The sequence below is a fragment of the Fusarium graminearum genome, chromosome 4 (genome assembly GCF_000240135.3).
Source record: "Fusarium graminearum PH-1 chromosome 4, whole genome shotgun sequence".
Lineage (NCBI taxonomy): Eukaryota > Fungi > Ascomycota > Sordariomycetes > Hypocreales > Nectriaceae > Fusarium > Fusarium graminearum.
Window position 1 is genome coordinate 7,316,518 of NC_026477.1, and position 22,553 is coordinate 7,339,070.

Genomic DNA, 22,553 nt, shown 5'->3' on the forward strand with positions numbered 1-22,553 from the left:
AATTCCCTATGATTCCATACAACACTGCTATTACCCCGATACCCCAACAAATACTACCAAAACCGCCGCATACGTTGCGGTTGCAACCATTGTATCAGTATTACTCGCCTTGAAGAAAACAGACAAGGCCCCTGCAAATGCCAACACTGAGATACTCACCGTTACTAAGCTCTTCACAACTGTGACCTCTGGCAGTCTCATAACCATCATCGGCACAACCAACATTGCACCTCCTAGAAATGCCACCAAGAACCTCGCTAGTCTATCCACCAGCGGAGATACTTGTTCAGGGGGTTCATTGTTGAAATATTCTTCTGTGCGGTTCCGTATGTCGTAACTCGTGTAGGTCATTGAGCGAGGGAGACGTCGTTTTAGAACCTCGCGAAGATTATCGGTAGGGAGGAGGGAAGGGTCGTCGAAACGACGATAGCCAGTGCCTTCATCGATGAATTGATACGACTCATCGCCGAAAACGCGCTCCAGATCAAGACGGCCACGACGGGCTTGGGAGCCGGTGATCGGGGTCAAACGGGTTAAATATTCATAGTCGCGGATTGCATTTGCTGCGTGGTGGGTTAGTGGGAACCATGACGTGAGGATATGAGTCGTTACTGTAGTTGTGCAAGGTTTTGGTGAGGGATTCGGTCTGTTGAGGCTGTGCGGTTTTTGTTGTCATAATATCGTGTTTTAGCTTGGCCAAGTCATTTTGCATGTTGTAGATATTCATAAGTTGAAGACCTCGGAAAATGAGAAAACGGGGCTCTTGCCGCCCCTCGTCGAATGTATATCTGAACAGGTGCTCTCCATAGGATTCATCGTCCTTGTCGCTTTGATCCTCGGTCATATTGATCAGTTATCTGCTGTTAAGCAGTTGACGCGTTTCTGTCAGACGATGAGGCTGTTATGGTTGTTGGATTCACCAGGGTGCCGAGATAGTTGGTGACTAGAGACATAAGAGTCGAAATTAGTAGGTCAGTTTACTGCGTTTAGACCATACTCTTGGGCCATTTATTTTTTGCGCCCCAAAGCTGAGCAACCTTTATGTTGCTAACCCCTCCGCATATGTCTTAGGTAGGGAGATAATGAATAAGCCAACGATTGTTTTGGGTATAAGTTGTCTATTCCGTTACCCCTCCTTGGCTTATTACTAAATTATCAAGGTACTAACCCATTACTTCTTTGCTGATAAGTAGGAAGAACTTCACTTCATTCAAGTGCCTATCTCCTCGCGGCATCTCACACAACAATGAGCATATTCCTCTCCTGCTTGACATGCGGGCGGCGCAACCGCAAGAATGCCGGTCCCGATCCTCAAGCTATCCCTCAAGGCACCGAAATGGAGGTTCCCGACATAGACGACACTGCCATCGTCCCTGCCAAAGGGTTTCTCGGTGGTCTCATTAATGGTCTACCGACATACCAACCCAAGAACGAGCAACCTCAATTCTTCTCCCCTGCAAACTGAGTCGTCTTGACCATCTCAGACGTCTTGTTGACCATGCGCAACGAATGTCATCTTGCACGCTGCGTTCTTTTTGAAACTGCCCGACTTCAGAAATCTTTACTTTCCGTGGGTTTACTGAAGCTCTCCGACGATGCCCGCGTCGTCGACATGCAGTTGATCGAACTGGACAAAACCTTGGTACATGGAGATGAACTCATCCACGGCTCCTGGGGGGATGAAGATATAGAGAAACAAAATGTCATTCTTAAAGGAGACACGTTTCAGAAAGCTCTTCGTATGAAAGTTCCTTTCATCCTATTTTGTTTTGGCTGTGAAAGAGCATACTAATAATAACGTGGCAAAAATAGGTGCAGCTAAGAGGTCACTTCGGGAGTCAGACAAGACTTTCAATGACCAAATCCTGGGCGAACTAAAGAATGGCATGCAGAACAAAAATAGCATTGACTACAGACAGATTGATGAGAGAGTGAAAAATTTGAATAACGAAATCCAGCAGATTTATAACAGGGTTACGACTACATTTTCCCAGGAGGAGAGAAAGGCATTAGGGCGATGATATCAGCTATTGGCGATCGGGGTCAGACGTTTTAAGTATTCAACCTCAACATCATTTCACGTATCAGGCTCTCGATATCTGGTTCGTAGTAACCCGCTTACCTTTGGTAACCCCTACTGTCGTTTTTTAGCTGCGGCTTAACCTGTTTAGAGATCAATGGTCGCACGACAGGTTCCGTTTAAAGGATCCGAAACAAAAGGCGTTGTTCTATTTTGGTTTCAATCAGTCATATTGTGCCACGAAATACTGGTTAGGATTAGACCTGACCCTAATGATAAATATAGCATCGGGCTGCCTTTTCAGTTTCTCTTTTTTTTTTTCAGCTGGTGATCCCTTGAATCATGTTCTGACCAGGACAGTACGCACGCGTTATTCAAGATGTTACCCCAAAAGCGCAAATACCCGCCAGCCTACTTTCATTTTTCAACCTTCCAGGGGTACTCTGGTAGCATGGCGTCCAGAAATGCACCTTGATTTGTTGGTTACGAACGGTCAGCTTACAGATCAGACCCTGCAATACCCCTTTGAAACCAGGCCGGTTGCTATCAGCGAATCCAGAGTTGCAATGATCGTCGTTATAAAGAAGAGCTGCGCTCCCGACGGCTTCCTTGCCGTTAGTACCTATTCACTCTCCTTCTTCATTCCTTCATTTGATCTTGCGCCGGCTTTGCACTATTCCTAACCGAAATTCTAGTCATGGATCGGATTACGATGAATCAACATCAACAACTTCCAGGCAGTGATGGTCTCCAGGTTGACATGCACGAGCAGGCTGCCAAAGCTCCCGAGGTAGTACATGACCAAAATAGTCACTATTACACCCCTACCGGGTATGAAGCTTCAACTCCTGCCGGGTATGAGGCTTTAGGTCCCAAGGAACAAAGGCCTCCATTTGGTCTGGGACTATGGGGATTTGCCGGACTTATTGCTTTTTTGACAGCCATTATTGTCGGCGCTGGTGTCGGTGGAGGACTGGGTGCTGCTTTGGCGAATAAATCGTATGTCGTAAACCAGAGTATGGATGACGTTTACTGACATACAGTGATACAGTGGCGACAGTTCAGCAGAACCCACCTCATGCCCAACCTTGGACAACAGTACATCCGATACGGCCCCCTACGTCCCCAAGGCGGCCTCCGACGTTACAAATCTGCAATTGAATTGTCCCGAAAAGTTGAGCGATGAGCAATCTCATTTCAATACGGGTTACCAGTTCAGGTGGTGGTGTGGCGTGAACGCGCCGCTGAGTGAGAAGGCAAAGGAAGGTGGTACTATCTTTGACTACGTTGCTTTCTTCTCTTACTCTATCGAGGACTGCATGGGAGCTTGTGTTAATATGAACACGATAGACGACAAGACACACACCGGACTGAGATGCAGAAGCGTTGTCTTTGCAACAAACATGTCGGCAGTGATTGAAACAAAACAATATGGCAACTGTTGGCTGAAAAATGGGACAAAAGCGAAGTATGTCATTCTGTGAAATTGTCACAATACCATACTAACTCATTGATAGGGGTAGTAATTGGGAGTTCAAGAAACGATACATTGCATACGCGGAGCTGATCGACTAGGTAGATACATGATCATGAAGTTTCCTACCAGCGAAGGAGTAACTGAAGGCTTTACCGTTTGGGGCGATGATATCAGCTATTGTCTTGTAATCAGCTGCCTGCAGCTTTTAATAATCTACCCACTCTAACATGTTCTTTTCCACGCATTAAAACTCCTATTCAGTCTCCGTCTCCCTGATTAACCACTACTCGCATGCTGCCACACAGCTATGCCACTCATTAAAGCCATAAGAGTCCAGTGATACCCCATATAACTAGTAGTAGGTCTGCCTGAAAATTGAAACCCCCCTGACCGCTGCATAGACGACTCATTGTTTTCATATACCATGGCAACAACCTCCGAGCTCCTTGGACGATGTGAACTGGATTTGCTACTGCGTCCTAGAGAAATAAGTTCCCACACTGTAGTGTACAGACCACTCTGCGCTTGAGACGAAACCCGCCATTCGAAACTTTCAGTCCTGCGACTCCCTTCGTGTTCAACCCTCATGGAGAAATTGTACCGGGGGTTTGATCTTGACCGATGAAAGGACATGGTGACTTGGTTGGATGAAATACTGCAACTGGGTACTCCTGGGAGTTGAAAAGTGAAACGTTCACCAGATTTATTGCAAGATGCAATTGCATCTCCAGCGAACTCAGAACCTGGATAAAGGTAAACAGGCCCTTGTAATCCGCGCGGCATGAGAGCTGCGTAGAGAACACTTGAGCCTGGCTCGGAGATGAAGAGGGCCATGGTGGAAGATGAGTTTGTCCATGTAAGTTGCATAGCTTGGGGGAAGCCAATGCTGAGGACTTGGTCTGAGATTTCAGAAGGAGTCCCGGGTGTTGATGGACTGCTTGAAGATTCAAGATTGAAGTTGTCTTCGAGAGATGGAACGAAAGGAGGGAATATCATTGTGGCTGGGTGTAAGTGATGTGAACGAGCTAGATGGACATTTAGCGGTGGACCTGGGATTTATTAGAGATTCTTACTGACTGACTGCTGGTAAACTGGTATCTGAATTGATTTTACTCCCATGATTTATCCTGTTGCCGATAGTTTATATAACGTTTACTTCGTCGTACAATATTCTGTCTGTAGGTTTGATATCTCGACCTGGAGCGCTGGGTTCTCCCCTTTACGGTTAGACTGATATCTACAGTGGACCCTGACCTGTGCCCAGCTGAAGTGTTCAAGCCTGTCTGACATGCAACGGCTGTGGATGTTGGATCGGATCGTCGCAGCCCCCAGTAGGCGTCTTTTCCATTGAGAGACGACATAGTCAACATGATTGGTGATTGACAGTATAGTCGGTATTATTTAACCCAAAACGATGCAAACCATGCGTTGCCCCTGCTTTTCATCTGACACTCAGCCTTGCCAAGACCAATTGGGGGTTCTTAGAGGTTGAGCCAATCGTCAAACTAAAGATCGTAAACACCCCCAAAAGCTTGATCTTGCTGCCCCTGTTCTGGGATCTTAATGGCTGAGAATACTCTTCTCATTCACTAGGGCTATTGTCTCGACCGAGTCGATTGTGGACCTTGGATTTGTTCTATATTAGTGTCAGTAATAGGCCCTGAAAAAGGTTGGATGTGCCGCTTGATTACCATTCCTCAAAAGACCGAATTGTCGAGATGGGGAATATGGTCAGTATGCCTTGGACATTGGTAAATGAACATGATATTCCATTCGTTGGATTACTATCTTAATTGGTACACATGATTATGCTGAGCCTCAATTTTAGAACCACGGGTCTATTCTCGCCACTGAGGCTCGTCCAGGCAACAGAATAAATTGTCTCCCTCCCAGATTACCTCGGGCATCTCCACTCACGGGAAAGAGTCCAAATGAATCGTCCAATTCACCTTCCAAGTTCAGGATAGAGGACAATGACTTATGTAATCCCATTGAAGCTGTGCTCAATCCATAGCAAACACCGCTTAAACGTCCCAAGATGGAGAGTCTGTATGTAAATCAAGAGGCAATAACAACGTCATTGGTCGGACTAAAGAAATGCTACGGCAACCTTAACGGCGCTCGCCACCAAATCTGCTTTAAACTTTACATCTTCGCATTGCAGATTCCGTTCCATTCATGAATCGCTCAGTTCCACAGACTGCATCATCTCGTTCATGATATCTTCCCTGTCGGACTGGAGGGCCCGGTCAAGAGTAATCCTCCAATACTAATAAACCTTGAGGGCACCAAGAAGCTCGATCAACGACAACGCTTCCTTGCAGTCGACCGTATTTGCCAGCTTCGTCACGTAGTTTTCTATGCTTGTCACCTCGACCCAATTAGGACCATAAAGTTCCTCCAGGGATTTGTCTGCACGCATAGCCGGTACTTCCAGATACGACTTGATAGCTGATAGGCCGAGATGAACTCGGGCGTAAGAAATTAATCGAGATAGTCTAAGTCGCATAGGTAGAGCGCTCTGCGGCGACGTCGGAGGGCGAGATTGAGCAGGCTCATCGCAGACAGACAATATACGCTTGATCTCTTGGAGAATGAAGTCTTTGTGTATATCCAGGGATGGGAACGATCGGCGGCAACGGAAAAGAAAAAGGCCGATGTTCTTCTTGGGGAGACTGTCTCCTAGCTGTGGCTCATTCTCGCCAGACTGCCCATCGCTGACATTTGAGCACAAGATTTCGTGAAGGTATTGAACAAAGCTAGGCTCAAGGTCAAATGGATCCCAGCTCTCAATCTAGCAACGTTATTAGTGCTGCAAAGAAGTAACCCCCAAGACACTTACATTGATCTCTCGGATGAATTGGACGGCTTGCTCGTGAGAAAGCTTGCTGTTAAAGTCGAAGAATGCAGCAATACCTTCGCGATTCAAGGTCGCTATCGCTATATCGATGATAGGCATGTGCATGCCATACGACATGGTGAGCTCGCTCCAATTTAGAACATTCTTGGATGCCAGTTATTTGGCCGTGGCGACCATACGTGCGTCGGCCGTGATGGTCTGACGATTGTCCATCAACAGGCAGGCCATCATGCGCACCTCAGGGGTGCTGTCAGGTGCTTCAGGCCCTCCTGAAGAGCCATCGGAGTCGTTCATGTTTATCGGGGTGGGAAGTTGAGGTGCAGGTTTCAGTAGTGATATGAACTAAGGAGGAGGAAATAAAAGGACAGAAAACAATCGTTGATATGCATTCTTCCACAGCTGTGTGTATATGATTCACTGCACATGCACTGATTAGGACCCACTCAACTAGGCATTCATTTGTAGGATATGAATGTCATCAAACGCCAGGCAGTTCACTTGATCAAAACACACTTGCCAGCTACCTCAAAGATGGCCGAACGAAACGTCTCCAACAGTGACCCTCCCAAGCCGACCACAGTGGCCGACGACTCGAACTCCAACCCTCCTGCCGGCCAAATCAATGGCGATATTCTTAACAATCCTAAGAAGCATTTTTAATAGGATCTATTGACACTCCTTATTAATAATCTCTTTATCTATTTCCTGAACGGTTGATATAGGCTTTAGCTGTTGATAGAAAGTCCTCTACTTTCATTCCTCTGACAGAAGCCCTCATGGACGAATTAACATTTGTATTGGACCCATCGTTGCCACGAGAAGCCAGATCTCTCTCGGGAGTATACTCAGTCTCTCTGGGCGGCATTGGCGCCACTGGAAGCGTAGCTAGTCTTGTTGGATCAAGGTATACGGGGTTTCCACTATTTTGCGGCGGAGTCTGATAGGCAGACACTTTTGTTCTGCAGCTCTCCGAACCCTTCTCGCTAGTAACAACACTCTCAGCTCGGGACCGTTGGGTTCGCGGCATCGAGTTTGGAGATGGGAGAGGCATGTCAAAAGGCCGATTATGTCCACCTGATATGTTCATCGATTGCAGTTGCTGTGCCAATATTTGTCTATAGGCTTGCTCGTCTCTACGACGTTGCTGTTCTTCCAGCGCAGCAGCCCGATCCGCGGCGAACGCATATTCTCTAGGATCTATCGACGCTTGGCTGGCAGACGGAGCGTAGGGATAAGCCGGACCGTCATCTCGCTCCATGGAGTTATTGTAGGCTTGTTGCTGGAGCACCTCGGTGACGGCATATGCCAACTGTTGAATAAGGTCTGGATGCATAGGCATACGACCTCTATCGCGGTACCGTGGTGATGGTGGCCAATCATCGTATCTTTGAGGCCGATAGCTAGTTGGACCGCCTGGGGATCCTCGATATGCAGGGTAGTGATCCTCGAAGTACATATTGCGGTGATGGTACCTCATATCGTCCGGGTACTGGGATTGGTCTGGTGCACTAGGGACGGAAGGTGGCCGGCTGCTACACGATCCTTCGACGATTGAAGGAGGATACCGAGGTTGAGATGATGGCGAAGCGTGAGGAGTGCGGTACGAGACATTATCCGGAGGGTAACCCATGGTACTTCGAGGCTGACTAGGTGATATAGTGCGTTGGTCCATGTATTGGTTCATGTTCTGGGCTTGAGGTTCGCTGAAATTCACCTTCTTTGGACTTTGAGTTGCTTCAAAAGTCCTTTGAGGAGTGTTGGCCATCTCTTGCGCCAGAAATCGTTGTTTGGCGACTTCCATGAAGTCATCAACCTTTTCCATCATCTTGGCGTGCAACCTCATTTCCATCTCCCTCTCTATCTTTTCTTTAGCCATTTTCTCTGCTTCCTCAGCTTTTCTCTCCGCTTCAATTTTTGCTCTGATCTCGCTTTCCATGATTTTGGCTTGATGGTCATGGCGAATCTTTTCTGCCTCCTGCTCCCTCCTCGCCGCTTCAGCTCTCTCCCAAGCAGCCGTTTCAGCTTCTTTCTTTACTCTCTCTATTTCCAGCTTCGCGCTTTCCCGAGCCTTTCGTATCTCTTCCATGCGGTTCTGGAACTGGATTTCAGTTTCCTCCCGGATCTGTTGCTCTCTCTTTTTTCTTTCGTCAGCGGCTTTTAGCTTTTTATCCAAAGTTTTATAAGCCTCTAGCTCCGCTTTCAATTGAATCTTTTCAGCGTCCTCTGCTTGCCAGGCTGGAGGAGCCGCAGACGAGTCCCGATTTGGCGCGCTCGAACCGTAGCCATAATGGTTATAGTTCATATTGTTTTGGACCGTATCTGTATCTCCGGTTGAGCTCACAGGTGGGATATCAGGGACTGTGGGGTGGCTGATATCGTCAACTGGGTATAAAACTGATGATGGCGAGCCTAGGTCTTCCTGGGGGGGTTGTTCAGGAATGGTACTTTCTCTAGGATGGAAGGCTGATCGCCCGGGAAATGGTACGCGCGCCACGTGTTGTCCAAGAGGGCTCGGGTCTCTAGAGAAGCTTCCAACAGATTGACGGTTATCGTTGACTTCAGGACCGTTCTGTGAGAATCTTACCGAAGGCCTGTGAGTTGTAGGCCGCCGTTCTGATATCGAAGAAGAAGGATCTATACTGCTACGGGGGTGTATTTCAATGTGTACAGGCAGCGGTTGGAATCGACTGGAATGGCTTCTTGGTCGGACAGAATTGGAGGCTCGGTTAGGGGCGCGAGATGTGGGCTGTTTGCCTTTTTTGTCCTCATTCATTATCAGAAGCCAAAGTTGGTGAAAACTCTGCTGGGGAAGACCAAAAATGATGTTGAGGGCACGCTGATTTTCGACATCTGTGCAACAGGGAAACCAGAAGAGAAGCTACTCGTAGGCCGTCCACACCTTTTGTCGATCATGCATGATAAGATTGCGAACCCCACGCAAGGCAGAGCCAGAGCGAGGGAATTAAACCAATATAACTTCCGTTTAAGGCTTTGCTGACAGCCTACATGACCGGATAAGCGCTGTGAATCGAACCCTTGACCATTATTGGTTTCAGAACGAGGAGCTAAGGCGGGGGATAATTTGCAAACCATAGTCAAGTTACATCCAATCTAGCCAGTCCATTCCTGTTTTCTCACGGTCGTCTGACTTGTAAGCATCCATTTTCGCAACCTATACAGAGTACCCGGTACAGTCCTGCATGAGCTGAATATGCATAGATCCATGCTTGATTCACCAGGATGTGAGGCCTCAGCCCACTTTATGCGAATGGAAAATGAGTGAAATAAGGAATGTCTAGCTCCTAGAAAAATGAAGAAACATTGAGATAGTTTACGCTCACACAGATTCGCCCGATGACACAAGTTTTATTCATTGCCAAACATGAGTCACCAGAACCTTGGCACTGAGTTCAAAGCGGAGGGTGATTGTGAGCAGTACAATTCCCATGGCGGAGGCGACCAGCATAACCATGTTGACCGGAGCGATCGCCGTCAAGCAACGAGTAAGCCAGATCAAGATGGCCCAGGATCTAAATATTGATTTGTTTTAGTCAACAATTACTATGGCATCTACTTGCCGAAGCATAATCCAGCGTTGGCAGGTGTCTTGGGTGGTATGTATATACGACTGTACGATGATTAGGCCCTCAACTGATTTTCGGATGAAGCACTGACTATCCGCCAATGGCTCTCCTCTCAGCCTTATCGCTGTCAGATTGACTACCGAGGAAGGCATGTGCAAGTTTGGAACCAGATAATAGACGGAACAGGGAACTGGATTTTGACCACAAGTGAGGTTCAGGCATGGGAAGACAAAAGTCATGTCGCAAGGCATCTCTCAATGGAGGGAGTTTGTAAGTACAGGTTTTGACAAGGACAGAGAGTTGGTTTCTAACGACGCAAACATTTAGTAGGATCCGGAAAGTCCATTTTGATGTATGTTGTGAATCAGCCTTACTTGGACAACATGTTTCGGGTTGAGATGAGACACTAATGACTACTCGCGGAACAGATCATTGATCATACACTCGATGCTTCAGAAAGCACAGGAAAACTCCAAGTTGGCTTGTGTCTACTTTTACTTCAACCACGGCGACACTCTCCAGCCATCCGTCTCACAGCTCTGGGCAGCTCTATTAGAGCAACTGCTTGAACAAAACAGCGATGAGAATATAGCACAAGAGGTCCAGTCGATATTTGATAGGTCTAGGTATGGCGTTATCTCCATCCCTCCTATCGAGTACTTCAATTTGTTCAAAGCTCAGGCCGTATTGTTTGAGACAGTATATCTCATTATCGATTCCCTAAATATCTGCGCCGATTACAATGATGACACAAGTCATCAGACATTATTGGAAACCTTTCAGAAGCTTCCTGACAACGTTAGAGTCATTTTCAGCTCAAGGGATGGATCACTTGCAAACCATCTTCTTGTTCAAAAGAAGATTAAAGTCAAGCCTCAGGCCGCTGATATTGAGACATACGTCAACGATCGCATCAAGACCAGTAGGAAACTACGACTACAACAAGACAAATCGTTCATGAAAGACTTGGTCAAGAGTATAATACATCAAACCGAGGAGAGTCAAATGTTCGATCATCCAATATCGATTGTTTCCAAGCTAACGATCGGCAGGTTTCTAATCGCGAGGTCCTATCTTGACCGTCTCAACGAAGATGCCTTTCGTGCCAATATCAAGGACATGGAAAATAGCCTGCCCGAAGATAATTGTGAATTGTCACGCTTTTTACAACCGTCTTTTCGCAGAGTTGAACAGGCCAAGGATTGGGACAAGGCATTGGCTAGACACGTTCTTACTTGGACCACTCATGCAAGAGAAGATCCAACGGCGGAACTCGTCATAGAGAGTTTTAAACTTTCCAGCTGGCACAGCAGTAAATATCAGGATCTGACACTTGATGCCGAGTCGTTGCTTCCCGTTTGCCATGGATTGGTCACCCTGGACCATCAGAAGGGAACGCTACGTTTGATCCATGAATCTGTCAGGCGTGATCAATCACTGCAAGAACTCATATCTTCCGAAACTGAGATAGCTATGATGTGCCTGGAATGCATCGGAACGGACGTCATTTCTGATACGAGCAGTTCTCTATTTTCTTATTCGGCAACATTTTGGGCCTCGCACTTTCATTCCGTTAAGAGGCAGAACGATGAGACTTTGAATGAATTGATGATGGGATTCCTCGGGAATGTTTCTCAAGTTACCAAAGTTTGGAACCTGAGGCAGGCGATTAATGACAGACAGAAGATGGATTGGGTGACAGGGCTTCACGCTGCCGCATTTTTTGACCTACCTGACTGGGTCGATCGCTTAACAAGTTCAGGAATCGATATTGATTCTACGTCCTCGGACGGTCAAACAGCTCTCCACTGGGCTGTAACTTACGGAAGACGGGAAGTCGTCAAGGCTTTGTTTGCTTGCTCAGCCGAGCCAAACATGCAAGATTCCTTGAAAGAGACGCCGCTACACAAGGTCCTCAATGGACCAACCGAAAATTGTCTCAAGATTGCAAAATACCTCGTCGATCGTAATGCGTCGGTGACTATCGAGAGCACAAAAGGCTTTTCGCCCCTATCATGGGCTATACGATATGGGCCTACAGCCATTGCCAGCCTCTTCATTGACAGCCAAGAGAATGTCAACACCGAAACCAAACCCGGTTGGACTTCTTTGAGAGAGCTATTTCATCACGGCCACGATATCGTCGAGTCGATTAGTCATGACGGGAAAAATAGGGGGTCGATCACGAGGGGACGCGCTGTAAAGAACCACCTTGATTCCTTGGTCGACTTACTGCTGGAAAAGAGAGTCGAATTGAACCAGAAGACGGAAGACGGCTGGCTACCTCTTATTCACGCTGCCAAACATGGTAGTGTTTCTATACTTCGAAAACTATTGGAATATCAGCCAAATTCGAATGTTGTCAACCAGCGGGACCCAAAAGGAAGATCACCACTTCGCTGGGCGCTAGAGTACGAAAAATGGGGCACCGCTCAAATCCTTGTTCAGCATGGATCCGATGTGAATGAAAACAACGAAGATGGCTGGAAGCCGCTGATTGCGGTCACCAAAGTTAATATCTACGAGATGGTCCAGTTCCTGATCAATAAAGGAGGTGATGTGAATGGACGCGATAATGATGGTCGCTCGGCGCTGTCCTACGCAGTCCGGAACTACAACAAAGATATCACCTTGCTCTTGATAACGAAAGGGGCTGATGTGAATATCAGAGGAGAAAATTGTCCATCAAACATTGAGATCTCACTTCGACATGCGGATTTGTCTATTGCGTGGCTTCTGTACATGCATGGTGCTGATCTGGAAAGATGCGATGAGAAAGGAAGAACACTTTTACATCGGGCATGTCTCGCTGGTAACCTACCGATTGCGACGTTTCTCATGAACCAATCTGTGAACACCGCCGTTTTGGATTATAGTGGTATGACTCCATTACACTACGCTGTCTTGAAAGAGTCAGAAAAGCTTGTCCATCTAATAGCGTCTCGAAGTATCTCGAGAGAGACTATCGACAAGACTGACAACAAGGGAGCAACTGCTCTCATTCTTGCAACGCGAAAACTCAACTTAACCCTTGTCAAGTCTCTAGTTCGCCACGGTAGTTCCTGCGAATCCAAAGACCACAAAGGCATGACATCTCTCCATTATGCCGCAAGCCTTGGTTTTGCAGAGGCAATACAAGTATTCATACCAGACATAACAGATGTCGACATGACAGATAACACGGGCAATGCTGCAATTCATTTTGCCGTACTTGGAGGAAAGACCAACTCAATTCATCTTCTTGTCGAAAAGGGAGCAAATTTAGAAGTGCTGAACAACGAAGGATGTTCGCCTTTGATTTTGGCCGTCCTGAAAGACAGCGCAGCTATTGTTACGCAACTCATTCGGGCAGGTGCTAATATCCATGCCAAAGGCAGGAACGGATGCTCGGCAATGGACTTTGCATGGAACCAGAATAATTCAAAGTCAAGGGTCGTTCTGGAGAAGGTATTGCAATCAAAGATATCTCATGTGAGGTGGGCCTAAGTGGGGGAAATGTATAGTAACCTACCAGACAACGTCTGGTAGTCGTTGATAGAAGAATACGTAGTGTAGATATAGAGAAACATGGTGATAGAAGTCATGACCGTCGATCCATTTGTTAACAAGAGTGCTCCATTCGTCCCTACTATCCCCAATACCTGAGGTGTTCTTATGTTCGACCGAATCCTGCTGATCCGTAGAACGACACTCCTACGTATTGATCGCCGTCGCCTGTATTGTTAGTTTGCATTGCGCCTCCAGACGCATTGAACTGATCCCCAAAACCACTATGATGATTCGTTGCAGCTCTTTGAATCTCCGGAGGGCTTGAAAGTTTTGATTTCAGATCGTCAAAGAATTTCTCTGCATTTTCGTTGAGCTTTTGAAACTCCATTCTTAATGCCAAATCGTTGATCTTCTTCAAGTCCGTATCAAAGATTGCCTCCTGCTGCTTCAGTTTAGAAACCATGCTGTTCCAAGTGTCGTGATTGACGATATCATGTTTCAACCTTGCCAGTCTTGTCTTGTATAGCTGAACGACAAGTGTGATCTGGAATTCCAGGATATGTTGATATAGACCAATAAGCTCATCAAGCACCTCACGCTTTAATCCGAAGGCCATCTCCAGCCTCGCCGGCCACAGGTATCGCTCTAGTTCACCATAGAACCTCATACGTGATGTCACATATGTGAAACCCTCCTGTTGAGCCGACTCTGCGGATGAGGGATTGATAAGAATAGGGAGGACGGTGCAAACTCCAGCCCAAACCAGGCCTGCCTCTGGTGAGGCTTTCACCGCCTCATCAACAAGGGTTTTCACGCTTTGCACAAACTCAGCTGTACGGGCGATGTGGTATCGTGGAATGAATGTCTTGCCGAAGATTTTGTACTTTGTCTTTCCTTCCTCTGTTCGCCGCAAACCATTTTGAATGATCAATTCCAATTTTTCTTTTCTGCGGTCGTGATTCGTGTCATCGATGTGATTCTCGGACTCATCCTCAGATATGTCTAACTCAGTCAGCCGTTATAGAACCATATTATTACAAAACTTCATACCAATCTCAGATGACAGCTCTTTCGAGAGCAGCTCCTCGTATTCAGTCACAACTTTCTCACTGGTCTCCTTAAGTCTTTCGTAGGCACTGTTCCACAGTGATATATCTTCCTGTCGAATGTTTGATAGCGCCTGGGAAGTCACTCCTTCTAATTGTGTCGTTGACTCTATTGTTGGCACAGTCGATACAATGTTGGTGTCTGGTATCGGGAGTTCACTATTTGAGCTTTCCTGACGTGATTCTGACATAGATACAATCATTGTGCCAGCATCCTTGTCAGGCCGTAATTTGCTCCGTCGTCGGAAAGCGGCTTTGAATGTCGACGAAATTGATTTCATGGTTGCCAGGCCTGTTCTTCTCGATCTCGTCAATAATTAAGATCGTGTCCGGGTAGTTATTGTCCAGCATTCCGGCATACTAAATGTCACATGCCTCGTTTTCGAATTACGAGTAAGTCACACCTGCTGGAAATGCCTCGCGAGGCCTCCACTATCTTGTGCTTGGGGAAATGGACACTCCGCCCCCTCTTGTCTCCAATGATACAGGACCGGAACCCGCTGTCTGCAGCTAATCCCTGCTGTTCATCCACTTCACTGTGGACGCTTGCAGGCCTCATTCATAAGCCATAAAGGTTCATTTTCATCCTCAGTAAAGCAGTAAAGACGGGTGACGTGATACGGAGCGCACCGATTGAACGACATCGTTGTCACGAAAATATGAGGCATATGCCATCACATCAGCAGAATGCTATGGAAAGATACTTCTTGACTCAGCACGATCGTTTAAATATTACTTAGAGAACTGCCCGATGAATCCCGGAAAACTCTGATGATCCTAATCCCGATTTTAGTGCGATTTATCTGTTCCGTTGTATTGGTTGCCTGTGCCAGTGTTGTTAATTTGCGTTGCGGCATCTTTGGCACTGTACAGATCACCAACTCCGCTGTGGTGAACGGTACCAGCTTTCTCATTTGTCTTCTGTTTGGAAATTTCTTCGTCCAATTCCTCGATTGCCCATGCCAGTTTCTTCAGGCTACTCTTGATAGTTTCTGCCACGCCGGCTTGCTTGGCCAAGTCACATACGTTCGCCATCATTCCTCGTACAAGTATCTCCGCCATTTGATCGTCGTCTTGAAGTGCAAGGTAGGTCATGTACCCGTGGAGTCTCTTGTTCGGCGGAGCCTCAGCGATATGGACAAACAGTCGTTTGGATAGCTTCGCCTTTTTCTGGCACTCCCTGACAGAAGTCTCAGCGGCTTCGATATCTCCACCCGAATTTGCACTTCCGATAAGAGGCTTGATACTTTGGAGAGCAGATATGACATCTACAAGACCTTCGCCTGCTGAATGGAAGCTAACCTTTAGTTGGTTATCATTTTGGACCTTCTCGTATGCCTTTTCGGCCGATGAAAGAAGTAGAATCGTGTTGTCAATGAGAGGAATAATTGAATCCATAGTGAGATAATACTTTTGTGGACGAGGGCCAGTGCTGAATGGCAAAGCACGTTGCTGAACGGGGTGCTGTTTCCTTGGAGAATACAATCAATTGATCGAAAACGTACCACGTTGTTTTATCCGTCCAGCTGTTTAAGTACACTTGCTTTGCTACTGGGCCTTAGTCGTCTTTCTCTCAGTGATTATGCCTTGGCTTATGTACCTGCGCTTCAGCCTGCCGCAAAATCAGACGAATGGCCTATAGAGTGGTCTCCACCAATATCACATTTACAACAAAGAGGCACAGCAATATTTACAGTTGCAATGCATATGAAGCCACTCTTGGCTAAGCACTAACGATCAGCCCCTATAATATCTTTACTGTGATATTTATAGGTAGCTAACACCTGTATAGCTAGATGTGCATAGGGTCAAGCACCTGCACTGGGGTCAATAAGGAGAGAGCAGGCAGCGTCGCGCCAAAAGATGAGATTCACGAACCAACCCAAAAATGAGATGCTTCATGGACAGCGATGATTACGACATCGTGTTCGTTAATTTCAATCACTCTTAATATCGAGAGGATAGCGAGCTGTTTTTTGCAAAGCAAGGGATGGCCGACAATGTCAGCAGGTCGACGGAACGGGGAGCTTTTGTTTTTATTTCTGAGCAGTTTGCAGGGCTACGATAATGAATGTTGACAGATCATGAGCACTACACCTGACCACTGTTCACTGCAAATTAATAGTTATGTGATTTGATTATATGCGGCATCATGGTCTGAACCAGCTACCAGGCCGGGGTCAAGTCATCATGTAAGCTAAGCTTCCGGTGTTCCCTCCGAGATCTGCCTCATCGTCTCAACTTCCCCACCACCCCTCCTCGGATAAAACAACAACGCCGGATAACGGTCCTATGGTCAAGTACTCTTCTTGCGATATATTTATCTTTTTTATTTAATACTCTTCGCCAAGTAAAATCAATTCCTTTACAAAGTTATAGTCATGACTACATATCAGATCCGCCAAGTCGACAACGAGGTGAAAGGGCGCCTTGCACTTGTCACTGGAGCCAGGTAACATCATTCAAAGTCCAATCGACTGGTTCATATTTAACAATCTACAGTGGCGGCATCGGCTCTGCGATTGCTAGAGCTCTAGCAGCAGAAGGGTGTGATGTTGTGCTGCATTGCAACTCCAGCCTGGTAAGACCTCCCACCCTATCACGAAACTGTAACTAACAAGCCCTCACAGAACAAAGTCGAGTCTTTAGCCAAAGAGCTCAGGTCTTCCTATCCCGAACAGTTGTTCTCTTGCGTCTCAGCCGATTTGAGTTCACGAGATCAAACACGTGGTCTCGTCGACAGAATCCTTCAAGATTCAAACATCTCAGCCAAGCACAAGGCAGTATCTATCCTAGTCGCCAACGCCGGCCTTGGAAGACGGATCCGTGATGTCAAGGATATTGAAGAAGATGACTGGGATACTGTCATGGAAGTCAACTCGCGGAGTCAGTTTGTTGTTACAAAGGCTTGTTTACCAGGCATGCGAGCGCAGAGTTGGGGGCGCGTGATTCTTATTGGAAGTATTTCCAGTCATGGAGGCGGCATCAATGGGTGTCACTATGCAGCTACCAAAGGTGCTCTCAGGTGTGTATCCCCTTTCATGGTTCTAGATGAAACGAATGCTAACTTCCTCCAGTTCAATGGGCAAGAATCTGGCTACTGTACTAGCTGGAGAAGGAGTTACTGTCAATGCTGTAAGAAGTCAAAGGGAGAAACGAAATACAAGTACTAAAAGTCTATTCAGATCCTTCCAGCAATGATTGGATTTACCGACATGATACCTACTCCAAAATCAACGTAAGTTTTGACAGGTTTGACTTGGACTGTCATCATACTTACAATACCATACAGAACATGGACAAACAAGACAGACCTGGAGGAACTCAAAGACACCGATCCAGGCCTAGCCATCGCTGCTAGTGTCCCAGTAAGACGTCTAGGCCATCCTCAAGAAGTTGCCAACGTGGCAGTCATGTAAGTATGCCCCTATGTCAAATCAGCAGTAGAGGATTAACTCTTCTAGGATGGCAAAGACGGGATATCTCACAGGACAGGATATTCTCTTATCAGGAGGTCTCAAATAGGCAGCAAGAGTGTAAGGGAGAACATGGGCCGCCTCGGATGATGTCTCACTGGCAAAAAGTTCAAAAACATACAACACCGGGGATTCGCTGGTCGTCACCGACCCAACTACTAATCCAGCGCTTCGCAGCTTATCTATGGGAGAGCGGACGGGATCCCGAGTTCTCTGCGAGCTGTGGTCGTATGTGGAAGAAGAAGCAAGAGTTGAGGATCATATAGTGAACATTCGTGATATCTCAGAGGCCAGCCTGAGGCTGTTGCATGACTTTTGAAAGCATCAAAATGACAGACAGAACCAACTATTGCAATCCATATCCCAACCTACACAAGATTTCTAATTGAAGTAGAGAACATAAGATTTATTAAATCTAACTGAGTATGCAGTAACTATACAAGCCGTCAAGGCGCAACTGTAACGCTGCCGCACTCCAACGAACAGCCACACCAAAGAAATTACTCTACAAACAAAAAAGGAAGGATTGACACACATATACTAGAATTAAAACATAAAAATAGAAACGACGCAGGCCTGATTCGAACAGACGCCTCCGAAGAGAATAGATTTCTAGTCTATCGCGTTAGACCACTCCGCCACTGCGCCTTGTTGTTTCCTAATTGGATGGAAGATTGGCTTCAGCCGGTGTACATATAGTCACCCCTTCATTCGATGAGATGATATCTTTAGGTCTCATGATGATTTTCTATGTAATGTTCCAATGTTGAGATGGTCTTTACTGGGCATTTATAGTCATGATACGGAAGGCAGTTTGCCTTACGGAACAGTTGAATTATTACATGGCAGAAGTTGAATCTTCACTTTAACCGGGAAATTATAATTCCTTCACCACGAGTCATTTCATTCCTATTTCAATCGCTCTAACTGGTTTCATCATGTTTATTCAACCTCTGGGCTGTGTCCAGTACTATAATCAAAATGGACCGCCTGGCCCCCGAGATTATATCTAACATCATCTCTCACTTCTACACTGAAGGGCGCCGAGATACAGACCATCGCATCGCCCCTCTGGCACCTCTGGCAGTCTTGTGTCGACATTGGCAACCTCTTATTGAAGCAGAAACGTTCCGGCACCTTCGACTTGATGAAGATGCTTTCCGCTCTACCGGTATACCCCGCGAGGTCCTGACACCGAGAAGACTCTCCTACGTCCGCAAACTAGTTCATGTATTTCCAAGAGCAATGCGGTTCCCAACTCGTTTCAACCAATGGTACGCAAACCCAAGCTTCGACTTGGCTCTCCAGATTCTATTTTACCAGCTTAGAGTAACACCACTTGACCGGGAACCACTGATTGATCTTGAACTGGTCATCCCTTCAGTTTATACTTATCGTATTACTGATCACGGTGACGAGCCTGAGTATGTTGAGCCTATCCGTAAATTGCCATATCTTCCCGACCTGCTCATGGTTAGGTCTCTCAAGTTTACCAATAACTCTTTCGACCTCGAACCTTCTCCGTGTGCCTTCATGTATATAGCCAGCAAAATGAAGCAGCTAAGAGTTTTCAACGTTACCTTGTCTTGCTCACAAAGCAGAAAGTCCTTGATACATCAGAGAGTCGGTAAGTGATCATCGACGCGATTAACGAATAACATTCTCATAACCCGATGTCTCTTTTAGAACTTGCTAAATCACTCTTCATGTTACCCATGTCTATACAGATCTTCACCTTGACTTACCACCAGCACGATGATCTTCCAGATGGTCTTCTGGTCTTACTCGATGGAGAAGATATACTCACGCGCGAGCTACGTCGGTTTACTCAACGAAAAGGTCTAAAGCACTTTGTCTTTGATGGTTGCGTAGAACCCTCTATATTCTGGCCACCAGACTCAGATACATCTGACCCCCGGCACTGGCCAACCCTCAAGTCTTTGATTATAGACATGCACCGTGTACAAGAGCTTGCCTGCCTTCGAGCCGGAGAACCTTTCAAGAAGGCAAAACGTAAAAAGAATTGGGATCGGGTCTACGCTAAAGGGGGGTTGATGAATGAGTTTTACCGAGCAGCTGCGAAATGCTCAGCTTGCATGCCCAACGCGGAAATCAACGACATCGATTTTAACGACAAGTGGGGTAGATCTCTCAAGTTTTACACGGTCCTTCCCAAGAGGTATCCATGCCTCTTTATTAATGGGAAACCGGGTTTTGAGATTGAGATAGAAACTGTGGTCGAATGGCGCAAGGCAGTTGAGGTTCATAATTTGGTGTTAAAGGTTCACCTTGACGATGTAAATGACCAAGACCAAGCGCGTAACGCATTTGAACCTGAAGAAATTGACGAATGAGTGAGGATACAGAAAGATAATACGAAAAGGCTAGAAGTTAACGACACTAAGGAGAAGAGTTGGAAGCCGAAAGGTTAGCCTCCTAAGTCTTAGGCCATAAACATAAGTAGTCTAAGAAGTATTCTCTAAGTGGCCTAAGATGCCCTAATAATTTTATCTCTTATGCTCCCAGCGGTTAATTTTTCTGGTACCCTGAGGGTATCATAGCGAGAGGGCCTGTTACTGGAGAAGACATCGTTCCGACACTGTTGGAACTGCAACAAAGGGGTATTATACCCTGAGCTTTGAACACTCCATCTTCTTACCAAGCACGCACAATAACCATTCAAACTATTAAATTTAACCACACTATCCCATCATTAAGATCCAGATATACATCCTTACTGTCTATCATGAACATTTTCAGATGATATTCGGCCGCCGCATGCGGTTGGCTCAACCAGCTCCTAGGAGGTTACTCACCAATGCTCAGTCGTCTGATCTAACCCAGCGCATATCAAACTGAGAATAGGTTGAATGACACTCTTTCCACCGACATATCCATTTCTTCAAGCAAGACACCGATACAAGAAATGCTAGCGTAAGCAAATACTTGGAAGAAAACCTCTTCAGCCACGGAAGCCACATCACCCATACCTCAGGGACCATCCATCCAAGAATACATTTCGCGAATAAATTCTTGGGACAAGATTTATTTCATCATGTCCTTCATACCCTGAGATTTGTGGTAGTCGGTCTTGTCAAACAAACACAAAAAAATAATATCATATTCTCTTCTGAAATCTTCAATGTCAAAGCTTTTGCGTTCGTCTGATATCTTTGGAACTTCTCGAGGTATTAGAAAAATTGGCCACTAGAGGCACACGAGACGAAATTAGTAGATCAGCTTATGCTTCTTAGACTATACACTTTAGGCTATTTATTTTCATAACCTAAGACTCAGGAGGTTAACTTTTCTGCTACCCAGAAGGAACTTTATGTTGAGATAATCGAGGTGAGTCTAGGGTGAGATATTCGGCGAAAACAGCCGAGGATCAACCACGGTGAGCAACCCCACTGTACCCGCAACCCGCAAAGCCTTTAAAATCTGCGCGGGTCGCGTTCCTTCTCTTTTTCTTTTCTTTTCTCCTTATGACCCTTCCATTCAAATAAATGTGAGTATTTACCACCAACGCAAACGAATCCTCAAAGACAATTGCTAACCTCTACCTTCCAGATGATGAGAACCGCGTGCTTAATATGATGTAGTGACTCCTCTCCGGACCTCGAAACCCTCTGCCTCTCGGGGCAGCTTAAGCGGTTTCGAGGCGAGGAGAGGTTGGCACCATGAAATGGGCGTTCGACACACCGACCTTGTTTATCATCGGACGCGTTGAAAAAAAGCTCTGACTTATGAAGAATGGAAAGGGATTCTTGTTCGCGCAGTTGGGGAAACCTGGCAGCAGAAATTGAACTCTTAAAAGGTAAGTAAGTTTGATGGGGAACTGGGGGAGCGAGTTTCAAGCGAGACCGCTGTATTTATTTATTTAAAGAATTAATCTAAAGAATTGATTACTTTTGCAATTTTTATTAAAGAACCATGCCCATTTTTGAGTCAGTGATTGCCTTTTGCCTAAGTTCAGTTCGTACGGCCCAAGATGAAAGGACTTTTCGTGATACGTGAAGAAGCGACCAGTGCGCCGCAAGCAACACATGTGTGCAAACAGCATGCAGGTGGATGGGCATCTCATGCTTGTGTGCGTACGAGCTCCAATAGAGGAAAAAGAAACTTTCAGTCCCCAGATTTTGATCCATCATGGACATCACCATCTCCCTCAGTGGAGCTCGTTTGGCGCATCAGGTCCCTTTGAAATGAAGAATCCGCGGTGACGACATCCGTAGTGTCCCCTGGAATTTAGCGATAGCGTCCGCCAATATCGGAGTCGAGTACGCTTCCGGAGGCCAAGAGTTTGGGGGATACAGTGAACTGCCTCTTGGTTACTCCTCGGCCTCAAGTACCTCCTTATCAGCCACCTCCACTTTGTCCTACAACCACCAAACCACAGCCCAACCTGCCTGACGACCTACCTAACACACGCCCCCTCCCCTTGTCCTGCCACGCCCCAGAATCGTCCACGTCCCCCGGGCGCGGATACGGACACACATCTCTCTCGGTCAATCTCTCTTTCTTCAAGTCCCTCTCTTGCG

General features: G+C 46.4%; 11 protein-coding genes and 2 non-coding genes across 13 annotated transcripts; 5 read left to right on the top strand and 8 right to left on the bottom strand.

The window, feature by feature from the left end:
• Positions 1-30: 30 nt before the first annotated feature.
• On the bottom strand, positions 31-844 carry FGSG_09176 (uncharacterized protein; the record flags this gene model as incomplete). Its single annotated transcript, XM_011330302.1, has 3 exons — positions 31-108; positions 160-611; positions 739-844. 3 exons carry the CDS (start codon positions 842-844, stop codon positions 31-33), a joined length of 636 nt encoding a protein of 211 aa, XP_011328604.1.
• A 402-nt stretch (positions 845-1,246) lies between these two features.
• Positions 1,247-2,021, top strand: FGSG_13526 (uncharacterized protein; the record flags this gene model as incomplete). Its single annotated transcript, XM_011330303.1, has 3 exons — positions 1,247-1,406; positions 1,485-1,739; positions 1,813-2,021. The coding sequence occupies 3 exons, from the start codon at positions 1,247-1,249 to the stop codon at positions 2,019-2,021; spliced, it is 624 nt and encodes a 207-aa protein (XP_011328605.1).
• Positions 2,022-2,780: 759 nt separating this feature from the next.
• FGSG_09175 (uncharacterized protein) lies at positions 2,781-3,595 on the top strand (the record flags this gene model as incomplete). The annotated part of the gene is made up of 3 exons (XM_011330304.1): positions 2,781-3,019; positions 3,072-3,488; positions 3,538-3,595. 3 exons carry the CDS (start codon positions 2,781-2,783, stop codon positions 3,593-3,595), a joined length of 714 nt encoding a protein of 237 aa, XP_011328606.1.
• Positions 3,596-3,773: 178 nt separating this feature from the next.
• Positions 3,774-4,493, bottom strand: FGSG_13525 (uncharacterized protein; the record flags this gene model as incomplete). The annotated part of the gene is made up of 1 exon (XM_011330305.1): positions 3,774-4,493. One exon carries the CDS (start codon positions 4,491-4,493, stop codon positions 3,774-3,776), a length of 720 nt encoding a protein of 239 aa, XP_011328607.1.
• A 1,273-nt stretch (positions 4,494-5,766) lies between these two features.
• FGSG_09174 (uncharacterized protein) lies at positions 5,767-6,651 on the bottom strand (the record flags this gene model as incomplete). Its single annotated transcript, XM_011330306.1, has 3 exons — positions 5,767-6,291; positions 6,340-6,437; positions 6,537-6,651. The coding sequence occupies 3 exons, from the start codon at positions 6,649-6,651 to the stop codon at positions 5,767-5,769; spliced, it is 738 nt and encodes a 245-aa protein (XP_011328608.1).
• Positions 6,652-7,051: 400 nt separating this feature from the next.
• On the bottom strand, positions 7,052-9,130 carry FGSG_09173 (uncharacterized protein; the record flags this gene model as incomplete). The annotated part of the gene is made up of 1 exon (XM_011330307.1): positions 7,052-9,130. The coding sequence occupies one exon, from the start codon at positions 9,128-9,130 to the stop codon at positions 7,052-7,054; it is 2,079 nt and encodes a 692-aa protein (XP_011328609.1).
• A 1,068-nt stretch (positions 9,131-10,198) lies between these two features.
• On the top strand, positions 10,199-11,001 carry FGSG_09172 (uncharacterized protein; the record flags this gene model as incomplete). The annotated part of the gene is made up of 4 exons (XM_011330308.1): positions 10,199-10,211; positions 10,269-10,293; positions 10,370-10,863; positions 10,994-11,001. The coding sequence occupies 4 exons, from the start codon at positions 10,199-10,201 to the stop codon at positions 10,999-11,001; spliced, it is 540 nt and encodes a 179-aa protein (XP_011328610.1).
• A 2,592-nt stretch (positions 11,002-13,593) lies between these two features.
• On the bottom strand, positions 13,594-14,817 carry FGSG_09171 (uncharacterized protein; the record flags this gene model as incomplete). The annotated part of the gene is made up of 2 exons (XM_011330309.1): positions 13,594-14,432; positions 14,481-14,817. 2 exons carry the CDS (start codon positions 14,815-14,817, stop codon positions 13,594-13,596), a joined length of 1,176 nt encoding a protein of 391 aa, XP_011328611.1.
• Positions 14,818-15,325: 508 nt separating this feature from the next.
• Positions 15,326-15,934, bottom strand: FGSG_09170 (uncharacterized protein; the record flags this gene model as incomplete). The annotated part of the gene is made up of 1 exon (XM_011330310.1): positions 15,326-15,934. One exon carries the CDS (start codon positions 15,932-15,934, stop codon positions 15,326-15,328), a length of 609 nt encoding a protein of 202 aa, XP_011328612.1.
• Positions 15,935-16,917: 983 nt separating this feature from the next.
• On the top strand, positions 16,918-18,061 carry FGSG_09169 (uncharacterized protein; the record flags this gene model as incomplete). The annotated part of the gene is made up of 7 exons (XM_011330311.1): positions 16,918-16,988; positions 17,039-17,117; positions 17,167-17,561; positions 17,614-17,671; positions 17,722-17,774; positions 17,829-17,951; positions 18,001-18,061. The coding sequence occupies 7 exons, from the start codon at positions 16,918-16,920 to the stop codon at positions 18,059-18,061; spliced, it is 840 nt and encodes a 279-aa protein (XP_011328613.1).
• A 65-nt stretch (positions 18,062-18,126) lies between these two features.
• FGSG_20060 lies at positions 18,127-18,242 on the bottom strand. Its single transcript, XR_893047.1, has one exon. It is a non-coding gene; the product is annotated as a 5S ribosomal RNA (ribosomal RNA).
• Positions 18,243-18,578: 336 nt separating this feature from the next.
• Positions 18,579-18,660, bottom strand: FGSG_20724. The gene has a single exon. It is a non-coding gene; the product is annotated as a tRNA-Ser (tRNA).
• Positions 18,661-18,993: 333 nt separating this feature from the next.
• Positions 18,994-20,366, top strand: FGSG_09168 (uncharacterized protein; the record flags this gene model as incomplete). The annotated part of the gene is made up of 2 exons (XM_011330312.1): positions 18,994-19,639; positions 19,699-20,366. The coding sequence occupies 2 exons, from the start codon at positions 18,994-18,996 to the stop codon at positions 20,364-20,366; spliced, it is 1,314 nt and encodes a 437-aa protein (XP_011328614.1).
• Between the last annotated feature and the right edge of the window lie 2,187 nt (positions 20,367-22,553).